At 39.1% G+C, this 15360-nt stretch overlaps 1 protein-coding gene across 2 annotated transcripts in view; it reads left to right on the forward strand.

Annotated features, from left to right (window-relative positions):
- ABCB5 (ATP binding cassette subfamily B member 5) overlaps positions 1-15360 on the forward strand; it is a 120365-nt gene that overhangs the window by 33678 nt on the left and 71327 nt on the right. For both annotated transcript variants that reach the window (XM_025290953.3, XM_044946525.2), the window contains exon 13: positions 5584-5754. In XM_025290953.3, coding sequence (XP_025146738.3) covers positions 5584-5754 — 171 coding nt within the window. The remainder of the gene's footprint in view (positions 1-5583; positions 5755-15360) is intronic.

A 15360-nucleotide genomic window follows, 5' to 3' on the forward strand; every position in this document is an offset into this window, starting at 1 on the left:
AAACAGGGGCTCTGTATCAACCTAGAGGGGGTGGGATGGGGAGGGACATGGGAGGGAGGTTCAAAAGGGAGAGGATATATGTATACCTATGGCTGATTCATGCTGAAGTTTGAGAGAAAGCAACAAAATTCTGTAAAGCAATTATCCTTCAATAAAAAAATAAATTAAAAAGAAAAATAAATAAATAAATACCATTAATCCTTCTATGATGTGCTTAATCACTCAGTCATGGCCAACTCTTTGTGACCCATGGACTGTAGCCCACCAGGCTCCTCTGTCCATGGGGATTCTCCAGGCAAGAATACTGGAATGGGTTGCTATGCCCTCCTCTAGGGGATCTTCCCAACCCGGGGATTAAGCCCAGGTCTCCCACATTACAGGCAGATTCTTTACCATCTGAGCCACCAGGGAAGCCAACTATGATACACACATATTTTTTAATTAATATGTTAGGATTAACTGATACTTGCTAGCTTTCCCCATGAACAGCTATAAAACGGACTAGAATATATAAGGCATAGGACAATTGTTTCCAAGCATTAGATAAGCGGTAGCACAAAACTATGATTCCTGAGAGAAAGGAAACTTTTGAAGAAAGTCCATGAATGTCCAGCATGCTTCCTGGGAACAAATTATGACCCCATCAGATCTGTGTAAAATGGAACTTAAAGAGAACATGTCAGTCCCACTGAGATATAAGATAGAGATAGAATTTCAGGGCAGCTTAAGAAATTGAAGAGCCAAAATAAAAGAGCTGTGGACATGAGGTGGGGGAGAGGAGCAGATGACCATGTAAGCATCCTTTAGGAATCCTTCTCGGATATAAGATTACCCCTGGCTTACAGGAGAGCAGCTGCTACAAAGCTATAGTAGAGCAGAGATACTCAAAGTCAGGCAGTGTGGTGGAGCTGTTGAAAACACAACCCAGCCAGAGTAGAGAGGTCACATTAACACCTGTTTATACCTCAGGCATATAGCTGAGACACCAAAAAATAAAAAAATTAAAAAAAAATCACACCTTAGAAGTAAAGACCACACCTTAGAGTAAGGCTGACTCTAAATAATCTGCTCTAACAAATCCTAAAACCAAGTGATGACAAGACCCTAAGGAGACAGAACTTGGATATTAGGTCCTGACAAGTTTTGAGGCTTTCTTTAAATGAGGAAGCTCCAGGTGATGGTGAAGGACAGGGAAGCCTGGCTTGCTGCAGTCCACAGGGTCGCAAAGAGTGAGTGACTGAACAACAACAGATTCACCACATCAAAGCATAAAACCAGGATGATCAGTTAATATTTGAATTGCCTAGGAGAGTTAAAGGGCTTCCCAGGTAGTGCTAGTGGTAAAGAACCCACCTACCAGTGCAGGAGACGTAAGAGACGCAAGCTCTATCCCTGAGTTAAGAAGATCTCCTGGAAGAGGGCACGGCAACCCACTCCAGTATTCTTGCCTGAAGAATCCCAAGGACAGAGGACCCTGGTGGGCTACAGTCCATATGGTCTCAAAGAGTTGCACATGACTGAGGCAACTCAGCAAACACGCATGCATATGAGAGTAAAATCAACATTTTCCTTAGAAGAAAACAGAACTGAGTCTCTTCAACATATTATGCATAGATTTCAATATATATTCTACAATATCTAGATGTGCAAAGAAACAGGAAACTATGATCCATAGGCAAAAAAAACCCCCATAATCTCAATATTTATTCACTTAAGCAAAATTTCAAGGGACTTCTGTGGCAGTCTAGTGGTTCAGACTTCCCCTTCCAGTGCAGGGGGTGCAAGTTCGATCCCTGGTCAGGAAGCTAAGATCCCACATGCCTCAGGGCAAAAAAACCAAAAACATTAATAAAAGAAGAAGAAGGAGCAATATTATAACAAATTCAATAAAGACTTTAAAAATGGTTCACATCAAAAAAAATCTTTAGGGCTTCCCTGGTGGCTCAGTTGTAAAGAATCCACCTGCCAACACAGGAGACCTGGGTTTAATCCCTGGTCTGTGAGGATCCCACATGACTTGATGCAACTAAACCCATGCACCACAACTACTGAGCCTGTGCTATAGAACTACTGAGCCCTCCTGCCAGAAATACTGAAGCCCATGTGCCCGAGAGCCCATGCTCAGCAACAAGAGAAGCCACCGCTATGAAAAGCCTGCACACCGCAACTAAAGAAAAGCCCACACAGCAATGAAGACCCAGCATGGCCAAATAAATAAATAACACTATTTTTTTTATCTATTTTTTAAGAAGTCTTTTTAAAAAGTTTCAAAAAAAATTTCAAAATGCATGAAGCAAAAACAATACATCTGAAAGGAGAAACAGGCAAATCCACAATTTTAGCTGAAGGCTTTAATACTTGATAGAACAAGTAGGCAAAAGATCTAAGGTTATAGATAACCTCAACAATACTATCATCCAACTAGATATAACTGATATTTATAGACAGTTTCACCCAATAAGAGCATAAAACACTTTTCTTAAGTGCATGTGGAATGTTCACTTAGATAATATTCTCGACATTGAAAGAAAAAACATTTATAATTTCAAAGGAAACATACAAAGTATGTCCTTGGGCCATAATAGAATTAAAATGTAGACATCAATAACAGAAATATACCTGGAAAATCCAAAAATATTTGAAAATTAAAGAACCTACTTCTAAATAATATATGGTGCAAATAGGAAGTTTCAAGAAAAATTTAAAACTTTTGAAGTAAAAATGAAAATACAAGGTATCTGTATTTGTGGAATACACTTGATCTTTCAACAACATGGGTTTGAACTGTACATATTCACTTATACAGGAATTTTTTCCAAAAAATACATACTGTAGCACTGCATGACCCCAAGCTGGTGGAATTCAAGGATGTGGACGCAGAGGACGGATTGTAAAGTTATACTTGGATTTTTGACTGGATGGGGGTTGGTGTCCCTAGCACCTATGTTGTTCAAGGCTCAACTGCTTTAAGAGAAACTTACAGTATCAAGTGCTTACTTGAGAAAAGAAAAAGATCTAAAATGCATTAACTGAGTTTGCATCTTGAGAAACTAGAGTCAGAAGAGCAAATCAAATGCAAAGCAAGTAAAGAGAAATAATATAGACTAGAGCAGAAAACAGTGAAATTAAAAACAGAAAACATTAGAAACAGTCACTGTGAAACTAAAAGCTGATTCCTTAAAAAGATCAATAAAATCAGTAAAACTATAGCAAACCTGATGAAGAAACAAAAAAGAGAAGAGAAATTATGAATATCAGGGATCAAAGAAGGTACATCATTGTTAATCCCAAAGACATTAAAAGGTTGATATAGGAATACTACAAAGATATGCCTGTAATATTGACAACAGAGAAGAGGTTCTATTCCCTGAAAGACACAAACCACAAAAACTCACTCAAAAAGAAGTGGATAGGTAACCTTAATAAGACGTATAACTACAAAAAAAATAAACTGGTTCTCAGAATAGTAGCAACAACTACAAATGAAATTAAAAGTGGCATTCACAATAGCATTAAAAATATAAAATAGAATAAATATAATGAAAGATCTGTAAATCTTCTATGTGAAAACTATAGAATGCTGCTTAGAGAAATTAAAGAATACCTAAATATAATAAATAAGATGTATCTTATTCATTGATTTAGAGGTGGAATATTTTTAAAGATATGCATTCTCCCCAAACCAATCTATAAATTTAATGCTATTTCAATCAAAATCTCAGCTGTCTTTTTCATGTGCAGAAGTCAACAAGCTGATTAAAAAAGTTATTTAGAAATCTAAAGAACCAATAATAGTCAAAACAGTTTTGGAAAAAGAACAACAAAACTGGAAGACCTACAATAGTTAATTTTAAGACAGCAATTAAGATAGTGATAATTACCTAACAGCGAGTTTCCCAGGTGGCCGATGGTAATGCAAGACACATAGGAGATGCGGGTTCGATCTTTGGGTTGGAAAGACCCCTGGAGTAGAAAATGACAACCCACTCCAGTATTCTTGCCTGGAAATTTCCAAGGACAGAAGAGCCTGGCAGGCTGACAGTCCATGGGGTCACAAAGGGCCAGACACAACTGAGCATACACAGGCATTGACATAGCAATGGATGTGTAAGTCAGTGGAACACAACACAGAGTCTAGAAATAGACCCACATATATCTAGTGAATTGATTTTTGACAAAGCCAGTGTAATTCAGTGGGAGAGAAGAAAGTCTTTTCAACAAATGGTGCTGGAAAAATTGGATATCCAAGTGTTAAAAATAAAGAAACGTGGCCCTTACCTCATACTTTATACACATATAATTTACCATGAATCTCAGACCAAATGAAACTTAAGCCATCAAACTTCAAAAATAAGTGCACGCTCTGTGATTCTATTTATGTGAAATTGTAGAACTAGCAAAATTAATTTACAGTGATAAATATCAAATCAGTGGTATCTGAGGCAAGGTGTGGGTTTTGACTGGTAAGGGTCATTTGGAACCTTTCTAGGATGATGGAAATTTTCTGTTTTTATTTGGGTGGTAATAACATGGATACATACATTTTTTAAAACTCATACAACTATTCTTTTAAAACAGGTGCATTTTATTATGAAAAATTATTCATCAATAAGGTGTGTGTGTGTATATATATACTTTTTTTTCAATGTGGGGCTTCCCAGATGATGCTAGTGGTAAAGAAACTCCCTGCCAATGCAGGTTATCCTTAGGTCAGGAAGATCCCCTGGAGAAGGACATTACAACCCACTCCAGTATTCTTGCCTGGAGAATCCCGTGTACAGAGAAGCCTGGCAGGCTATTGCTCATAGGGTCGCAAAAAGTCAGACATGAATGAAGCGACTTAGCATGCACATTTTTAATGTAAAGGTCAAACTCTAGAAGTTAAAAGTTTAGAAATAGTATTTGAAAGTAAGCCCTTGAAGAAATGAAGTTTGTATCAGGGACTTAGCACAATAGAGTATTACTAATTATGCTTCATTAGTTCTAGAAATTACCTCCAACTTCAAATATCTAACAATATATACTTTCTTAAAGATATATGTATCAAAAAAAAGTAAAAGAAGGCCCAAAAAGTCTCCCAAGATTGAAAAAACATTTTGAGGAAGAAGTTTGTTTTTGCAGTAATCTTTTTCATACTATTTTTCAGAATATAAAGGAAATTATGGGTAATACATTAAATTACTAATAAATATTTTAAATAATAAATTATTTGTACTACAGTGCATTATAAAAGTGTCTTTAAAACTTTGAAAATTGGTTCAAATTATTGTTAATCTTCCTTAAAATCCTAGATTATGCTAAATCATAGATCAAATACTATCCAGGCTGTAGCAGTGATTAATCTGGCATTAAAACACAACTATCTGGGGGAGAATGAATTCACATATATATATGGCTGAGTCCCTTTGCTTTTTGCCTGAAACTTTTAACAACATTGTTAATCGGCTATACCCCAATACAAAATAAAAAGTTCAATAAATAAATAAATGAGAAAAAAAATCCACAACTGTGACAGCCATTTCCTGTTCTAATCATCTGACCATGCTGCCTTCTGTTTCTGTTTTCTTTCCTAATTTTCATTAGAAATTTAATACCTTGGTAGGGGAAAAAGGAACTCAAATGAGTAGAGGACAGAAACAGAGAATTGCAATTGCTCGAGCTTTAGTTCGAAACCCAAAGATTCTGATCTTAGATGAGGCTACGTCTGCCTTAGATACAGAAAGCGAATCAGCAGTTCAAGCTGCACTGGTGAAGGTAAGTAAGCAGACTCATTATTTTAATATTCTTGGTTCAGCATAATTTTTAAATACAAGAAAGTATGGCTCCATAGTGGATTATTTATTTATTTCAGAGCCCTCCTTCAGTTATGAATACAGAGTGTTCATCCTTGTAAAAACTTCTGTAATGTTTATAGGAAGTGAATTGGAGAAGAAAAGAAGATGCTATGCTTGGTGTTAACAATATATATGAGGCTCATAACCAAGCAATCATCCCATATATACAGGTCTGCATCCCATTCCAACAGGTCTGCACTTTCCACCTCCCCAAGGTAGCTCCATACCCCTACCACAATTATAATTACATCCACCCTTTGTCTCTTCCATATACAGCTATGGGGTTCTCTTCTCTGACCACTTTTTCCTCTCTAGGGTAATCCCAGAGTATTCATTTTAATTTCACTTCAAGTGGAGAAGCATACCGTGTGATTTGCCTTGACCTTGAACCATCCCCCTTCAACAGCCTTAAGGCCCTCATGCTGCCTTCCTACTCACTGTGTGGATGCGTACTAAGTTGCTTCAGTCACGTCCGACTCTTTGAGACCCTATGGACTATAGCCTGCCAAGTTCCTCTGTCTGTGGGATTCTCCAGGCATGAATACTGGAGTGTGTTGTCATGCCCTCCTCCAGGGGACCTTCCCAACCCAGGGATTGAACCCACATCTCTTGCGGCTCATGCATTGCTGGTGGATTCTTTATTGCTGAGTCAACAGGGAAGCACCCTACTCACTACAAGCTGCTGAATATGCTTCATGGCCACAGTGGCATAATTGGCCTTTTACCAAAATGCACTGCATCTGGGAAGGCAGTTAGTGGTGGTGACATGAAAAACCATAGAATACTTTTTCCAATAGCCAAACCCTCTTTGAAATCATGGCCTTCAAACCCTTCAGAAGGCTTAATGGCACTTTACTTTGTGCTTCTCTAAAAATGGATTGTGTTTTTCTAAGAAAACGACAGACTTTTCTTTTTAAATACTGAGTTTGCATGACTAGAAATGGATACTGGCAACCAGAGTCCCAACTGATTATTGAAAAATCTATTACTTACTATTACCAACTTGCAAATCAGAGTTTTACAAATTTATAAATTTTTACCTTGTTTCCATCTCACATGATAAGAGTATCACAAGTTGCTCATATTTCTTATTTTCATAAAATAAATAATATGAAAATCCATGTTCATTATAGACACTTCGTCAATTTGGTTCATTTTGGTGAAGAAATGATAATTTCCTTAAAAGCATGACTCATACTCTCTTCATTTCTTAACACTTAATAACTAAGACAGGGCTCTATTTATAGAATACACTCAAATTGTATATATTAATGATGATGTTTAGTTACTTAAGGCTTGAATGTACTAAAAAATGATTAGATTTAACTGTCTCGAATTATATAATTTTTCTAGTTTTAGTGAAATATAATCAACGTACATATATAAGATTTTTTAAAATATTATACTAGGCTCTGAAGTTGTTTACAGGTTAAATGTGCCCATTGCCTTTTCATTCAATATATTAATCACTTCAGGAAATCAAAATTTATTCAGACTTTTAAAAATACAGTAAGTCCCCTACATATGAACAGGTTCCATTCTGAGAGTGCATTTTTAAGTCCAATTTGTTTGTAAACCCAACGAAGATAGCCTGGGTACCCAACTAATACAATTGGCTATATAGTGCTGTACTGTAATAGGTGTATAATACTTTTCACACAACAAATCCATTAAAAACAAACAAACACAAAAAATAAAACATTTTTAATCTTACAGTACAGTATCTTGAAAAGTATGGTACAGTCCCAGCTATATCACCTCTGCTTTTACACTTGCTTCCAGACATCACTGGCTTGAAGTAAAGATACTGTGCTCTGTATAGCCTTGTACAGAAAAGTACACCAGAGCACAACCAGTCGTAGAGAATGCACACAAGTGACGATGTGTACCAGACACGTGAACTAATTTACGTGATTGGACACGAGAAACATCTTTGAAAGTTCACAACTTGCAGGGGGAACTTACTGTAGATAGTTGCTTAGAGTCATGATAAACTAATCAATATTTTTTTCTACTGCTTGAAATGAAATCTATATCATAAGTGAAAATATAAAATTACAAAATGCTTGTAAATGATTATTCCAAGTATATATTTTTAAAATTCAGTTACTGTTATTGTTTTCCAGTTTTTAAAGGGTGTAATTAAATCAGTGTTATAGAGATGTAAAGGTGTGAAACTACTTTAAGTAGACTTTGCTGATCTTTTGTGAGGTGAGGGTAAATGGTTACTATGGGGTGACAAGTGGTGCAGCTCGTTAAATATACATGCCTCAGTATTTAATTGATGTGTGGTGGAGAGGAGAGTTGGGGCTTCCCCATTGGCTCAGTGGTAAAGAATCTGCCTGTGATGTGGAAGATGCAGGAGACCTAGGTTCAATCCCTGGGTTGGGAAGATCCCCTGGAGGAAGGCATGACAACCCACTCTAGTATTCTTGCCTGGAGAATTCTTTGGACAGAGGAACCCAGCAGGCTGCAGTCCACAGAGTCACACTGAGTTGGACACAACTGCAGTGATTTAGCACGCACGCACACACACACACACACACGAAAGGAAGAGTTAAAATACGGGCAAAGCTATGAACACTCCAGTGCTGTGAGAGTTCTGTACACCCACTACACAGATGGTGATTGTGGAACCAAGCTTTAAAGAGGTCTCCACCTAAAGAGGGTATGACATCCAACAGGTCTCATTTCTGCTCAGACATCTGTCTATAAATTCTAGAACCCTGTGCCCTGATACAGCCTAATCCACAGCAGTTAACAGATTTTTATAGCTCAAAATATCATGTAAACCACTAGCCAACAAAAAGGGAACAATAAAATGTATTCTTTCTCACTGGTGAATGCAGCATCTACCTCCTTCCATACCCAGCCTTCAGATACCCTCCCAACCCTTCCTCTCCATTACCCCATCGTCTTCCTTTCATATGAAGCTATAGAACCAGCAAAACTAATCTGTAGTGATTAAAAAAAAATCAAATCAATAGTTTACTAGGGGAAGAGAGTGGATTTTGACTGAAAAGGGGCAGGAGGGAAATATCACTCTTGTCCTTACTTGGATTATTGCAATAGCTATCTCCCACAGGCTTCCTTGGTGGCTCAGATGGTAAAGAATCTGCCTGCAATGCAGGAGACCCAGGTTTAATCCCTGGGTTGGGAAGACCCTCTGGAGAAGGAAACAGCAATTCACTCGAGTACTCTTGCCTGGAGAATCGCATGAACAAAGGAGCCTGGCAGGCTACAGTCAATAGGGTCACAAAGAGTTGCACACGACTGAGTGACTAACACATAACATATCTCGCATACTGCTCACTTCAGTCTGTTCTCAGCACAGCACACAGACAATATTACTAAAATGTAAATTTGATTGTGTTGCCCTTCTGCTTCAAACCCTTCAATGGCTCCTTATCTTCTCACTCTAAGTGAAAACCAAATTTCTTACAGAAGCTATAAGGTTCTATGGAGTTGGGCACCAAGCTCTTTCTGGAACCGAACCACTCTGTCCCACATTGGCTACCACTTAAACATACCATAGCCCTTTATATCAGCTAATATATTATACACATATTTGTTTATTTTCTCTCTTCCCCTACTAAAATATCTACTCTCTTCTACTAAAACATCTGCTGTCTATTATCAAAGGCATTGATTGCTTAACTGCAGCATACTCAGCAATAGAACAACGCCTGGCCCTTATTAGTCAATAAATATTTGTTGACTAGTGTTTGGATGAGTGTGATACAGAAGAGTTTCAAGGCCTGAAGTGCTCTTTTCTGGAATTTTTTACATTAGGATTGCTACCATCTAGTTTTGCTTCACTAATCTTGTTCAAGAGGAGGATTTAGGATCAGTGGATAAAGATCTATATCACAGCTATGGAGTTTTACTCTGCTACTGGTTTGGACCTGGTGTGCCAATGCAGCAGGCTTCCAAGCTGTCCTACTATGAGGAGGCATGGCAGTGAACACCTGCAAGCCCCTGGGGAAGCGGAGAAAGCCCATGTTGATTTTAGGATTAAGCCTGTGAAAGCTCTTTGAAATGTTAAATCAGATCAGATCAGTCGCTCAGTCGTGTCCGACTCTTTGTGACCCCATGAATCGCAGCACGCCAGGCCTCCCTGTCCATCACCAACTCCCAGAGTTCACTCAGACTCACGTCCATCGAGTCAGTGATGCCATCCAGCCATCTCATCCTCTGTCGTCCCCTTCTCCTCCTGCCCCCAATCCCTCCCAGCATCAAAGTCTTTTCCAATGAGTCAACTCTTAGTATGAGGTGGCCAAAGTACTGGAGTTTCAGCTTTAGCATCATTCCTTCCAAAGAAATCCCAGGGCTGATCTCCTTCAGAATGGATTGGTTGGATCTCCTTGCAGTCCAAGGGACTCTCAAGAGTCTTCTCCAACACCACAGTTCAAAAGCATCAATTCTTCGGCACTCAGCCTTCTTCACAGTCCAACTCTCACATGCATACATGACCACAGGAAAAACCATAGCCTTGACTAGACGGACCTTTGTTGGCAAAGTAATGTCTCTGCTTTTGAATATGCTATCTAGGTTGGTCATAGCTTTCCTTCCAAGGAGTAAGCGTCTTTTAATTTCATAGCTGCAGTCACCATCTGTAGTGATTTTGGAGCCCAGAAAAATAAAGTCTGACACTGTTTCCACTGTTTCCCCATCTATTTCCCATGAAGTGGTGGGACCGGATGCCATGATCTTCGTTTTCTGAATGTTGAGCTTTAAGCCAACTTTTTCACTCTCCACTTTCACTTTCAACAAGAGGCTTTTGAGTTCCTCTTCAGTTTCTGCCATAAGGGTGGTGTCATCTGCATATCTGAGGTTATTGATATTTCTCCCGGCAATCTTGAAAGTTGTATGCAAATCTAAGGAATAATTATTAAGGGAAGTTCAGCTATACCACATCAGTGGAGAACCTTTAAAAAGGCCCTTTGCTGATTATGAAAGATGCGTTTCCATCACAGCTTTATTCTTTAAAGAGACTGAGCTACTTTGTTGCAACAGCCATGGGCTTTTCTTTATCATCATTTCTGTTTCTGATATGATGCATTCTGTTGGTCTTCCTCTGAAGTTCCTTACATTATATTTATACTACTTGGAGAATTAATAAATAAGTTGGTATATTGCATTAAGCCCCAAGAAGTGAGATTATATTACACACACAGATACACACACATACATACACACACACACACACACACACACGTTTTGGTGTGTCTGTGTTAAATATCTTTCTCTTTATATGTGGAATTGGAAATACTTTAGATCTTTTTCTTTCTCCCCTCCCTGTTTTTAAAACTATTTGTTAATAGTTGGGAACAGAAAGGGAATTTCTACAAGGGAAATTCCTTGGCTGGAATTTAATTAGGAGAACAAAGGTAACACAGATAATACCTCATCCCAAAGCATCATGGGACATTTTACAAGCTTGCTTAATCAAGCTCACATGCATAAGACTTGGTGTTAACTTATAGGCCACTAACTCCTTTTAGAATAGTGTTTCTCCCCATTTGATAGATCAGGGGCCCATTGAGAATCTAAGAAAGGGAAAAATAAACCACTGTAAATCTTCCCAAAAATCTGCAAATTCACTTGTACACTAAGATTTATGTATAATATTGAGAGGTTCATAGACCCCCTGAAGCCATTCATAAGTCATTATTTTAGGTGTAATAATGGAACAGATGAATAAGAAAAACTAATCCTTACAAGAACCCAATGAAAGTTGTACATTTATTCTCCTGTTTCACAGATGTGTAAACTGAAGCACAGGGAGGTTGAGTAATAGCTAGGAAGCAGTGAAGCAATGGTACCCCACTCCAGTACTCTTGCCTGGAAAATCCCATGGATGGAGGAGCCTGGTAGGCGGCAGTCCATGGGGTCGCTGAGTGTCGGACAAGACTCAGCGACTTCACTTTCACTTTTCACTTTCATGCATTGGAGAAGGAAATGGCAACCCACTCCAGTGTTCTTGCCTGGAGAATCCCAGGGATGGGAGAGCCTGGTGGGCTGCCGTCTATGGGGTCGCACAGAGTCGGACACAACTGAAGTGACTTAGCAGTAGTAGTGAAGCCAGAACCTGGACCCAGACAGTCGGCATTCCAGCTCATCCATGTAACTACCATGGTTCAGTTCAGTTCAGTCACTCAGTCATGTCCAACTCTGTGACCCCATGGACTGCAGCATGCCAGGCTTCCCTATCCATCACCAACTCCTGGAACTTGCTCAAACTCATGTCCATCGAGTCAGTGATGCCATCCAACCATCTCATCCTCTGTTGTACCCTTCTCCTTCTGCCTTCAATCTTTCCCAGCATCAGGGGCTTTTCCAATGAGTCAGCTCTTTGCATCAGGTGGCCAAAGGATTGGACTTTCAGCTCCAGCATCAGTCCTTCCAATAAATATTCAGGGTTGATTTCTTTTCAGACTGACTGGTTTGATCTCCTTGCAGTCCAAGGGACTCTCCAGAGTCTTCTCCAACACCACAGTTCAAAAGCATCAATTCTTCAGTGCTCAGCTTTCTTTATGGTCCAACTCTCATATCTGTACATGACTACTGGAAAAACCATAGCTTTGACTAGATGGACCTTTGTCGGCAAAGTAATAGCTCTGCTCTTTAATACACTGTCTAGATTTGTCATAACTTTTCTTCCAAGGAGCAAGTGTCTTTTAATTTTGTGGCTGCAGTCACTGTCTGCAGTATTTTGGAGTCCAAGAAAATTAAGTCTGTCACTGTTTCTGTTGTTTCCTGTCTATTTGCCATGAAGTGATGGGACTAGATGCCATGATCTTAGTTTTTTTAATGTCAAGTTTTAAGCCAGTTTTTTCACTCTCCTCTTTCACCTTCATCAAGAGGCTCTTTAGTTCCTCTTCACTTTTTGCCATAAGGGCAGTGTTATCTACATACCTGAGGTTATTGATATTTCTCCCGGCAATCTTGATTCCAGCTTGTGCTTCATCCAGCTTGGCATTCAGAATGTTGTACTCTGCATATAAGTTAAATAAGCAGGGTGACCGTATACAGCAATTTGGAACCAGTTTGTTGTTCTAATCCAGTTCTAACTGTTGCTTCTTGACCTGCATACAGGTTTCTCAGGAGGCAGGTAAGGTAGTCTGGTATTCCCATCTCTTGAAAAATTTCCACAGCTTGTTGTGATCCACACAGTCAAAGGCTTTAGGGTAGTCAATGAAGCAAATGTTCTTCTGGAGTTTTTCTGCTTTGTCTATGATCCAATGGATGTTGGCAACTGTTCTGTGGTTACAGCTGTTAGAAAATAAGACATCTTTAATGTATTGTTTTTTTGGTCAGCGCTCTGAGCTAGGTTAGACTTTATTTCCTCTTAGAAGAAAGATGAGCTAACTATTGTAACATTTTCTCTTCTTATTCACTATTTACTTTTTCGTTTACTTTTTGTTGTAAGTTTATCCACAAATGTTAGCTTGTTAATAAAGTTAAGAGAAGGAAAACAGTATTAAATGATTATAAATAATTTTATTATCTTCAATTGCCAAGTTGTTTGTTGTTATTTAAAAATGATAATGAAGAGATTCCAGGATATAAAAAGAAAATTTTGTACTATACAGTCCTATTCCAATTTACTAACTTGTTAGTCCACATGGCTTCAACTCAGCAGAGTTTAGATTTTCAATGTGTTTTCCTTTCTAAAGGGTCTTAACCTAAACATACATACATATTCACATGCAAGTTGAAAGAAAGAGATTGGGAAGGAGGTGAGTCCCTTATTAAATATAGCTTAAGTCCTTAATATTTTTCTTTTCATCACCACATTTTACAAAAGAGAAAGCATTCTTGGACAGGTGATTAGATGGGGCAGTAAATTCTTATTGTTCAGCTATGGAACTAGTATTGACCCAGAAGAACACCAAGCCAATGGGCTCTCAACATCATAATGAGGTAGTTAAGACTTCCAAAATCCTGAGTTTCCCATATAACTACGATACATATATACATACATATAGTCACTAAGTCGTGTGTGACTCTTGTGACCCCATGGACTGTAGCCTGCCAGGCTCCTCTGTCCATGGGATTCTCTGGTCAAGAATACTGGAGTGGGTTACCATTTCCTCCTCCATGGGATCTTCCCAACAAAGGGATTGAACCCAGGTCTCCCGCATTGCAGGCAAATTCTTTACCTCTTTTACTAACTATGAGCTATGAGGGAAGCCCATATATAGAGTTTCTTATAGCAGATGAGTTAAAATTTGGTAGCTAAAAAAGACGGAAATTTGCAAAAGGGTAGTGAGAGTAGGACACGACTGAGTGACTTCACTTTCACTTTTCACTTTCATGCATTAGAGAAGGCAATGGCACCCCACTCCAGTGTTCTTGCCTGGAGAATCCCAGGGACGGGGGAGCCTGGTGGGCTGCCCTCTATGGGGTTGCACAGAGTCAGACACAACTGAAGCGACTTAGCAGCAGCAGCAGCAGCAGTGAGAGGTTTGTCAGACTTTATTTTTGAAGTACTAGAGTTTTCCAGAAACCTCTTGAGGTGTGGAAGAAGGCGGGGAGGTGGGGAAGGATGAGTGGGCAGGGCTATGGCCAACAGTTCATACAGAGGAGTTACTTGTTAATCTGTATGGTTTATTTAAACATATAAAGTTTCTATGTATGCTTTCATTTGGTGAAAGGATTTTTCATCTTAAAGAAAAAGAGTTTGAAGACCACAGGCCTGGATCATGGAGCATATGTCATCAGTGGGCCCCAAGTCCACCTGAGGCAGTATTCTAGGAGGCAGTCAGCGAGAACTTGTGGTTCCATAGGTTTCTTACATCACGCTTGCTGTTAGACACTAGAACTCTGTGTTTACAGGCTTCTCCAGAGAGTCTATTACCCCTGTTAATTGACCCAGCAGTCAAATGCAGGCCCTCTCGAATGCTCACAGCCTTTTATTGTTCTCCCTTCTTTTCCTGCTGCCCACTCTTGTTCAAGGCCTATGGCCGCCAATGGTGAAAAGCTAGATGACCTCCTCAGGCCCTAATCTCTGCCCTAGCAATTCTGGGAGGGATGTTTTAAAGCACACTGTCTTTCAAAATCCAAGCTAATTACCTGATGATTTATGGTTGTGCATGAAATTGTGAAGTAATCTGAAAATGCCAGCAAAGTGTCAAGTAGAAATCTTTCTGTTGACCTTTCTTTGGTCAAATACCTAATGGTTTGTCTTTCAGCATGTACAAAATGTGAAGGAGCAGAGGAAATGCCAGGAGATTCATTCAGACTGGTACTTTCTAGAAGGAATAATAGCAACAATGACATATTGAAAATCTGCTACACCTAAGCATCTGAAAAAAGCGTGGAATGAATTGCACTACCTTCCTTATCTTTACAGTGAAGTCAAAGTCGGTCAGTTGTGTCCGACTCTTTGCGACCCCATGGACTATACAAGTCCATGGAATTCTCCAGGCTAGAATACTGGAGTGGGTAGCCTTTCCCTTCTCCAGGAGGTCTTCCCAGTCTAGGGATCAAACCCAGGTTTCCCACATTACAAGTGGATTCT

The sequence above is a fragment of the Bubalus bubalis genome, chromosome 8 (genome assembly GCF_019923935.1).
Source record: "Bubalus bubalis isolate 160015118507 breed Murrah chromosome 8, NDDB_SH_1, whole genome shotgun sequence".
Taxonomy (NCBI): Eukaryota; Metazoa; Chordata; class Mammalia; order Artiodactyla; family Bovidae; genus Bubalus; species Bubalus bubalis.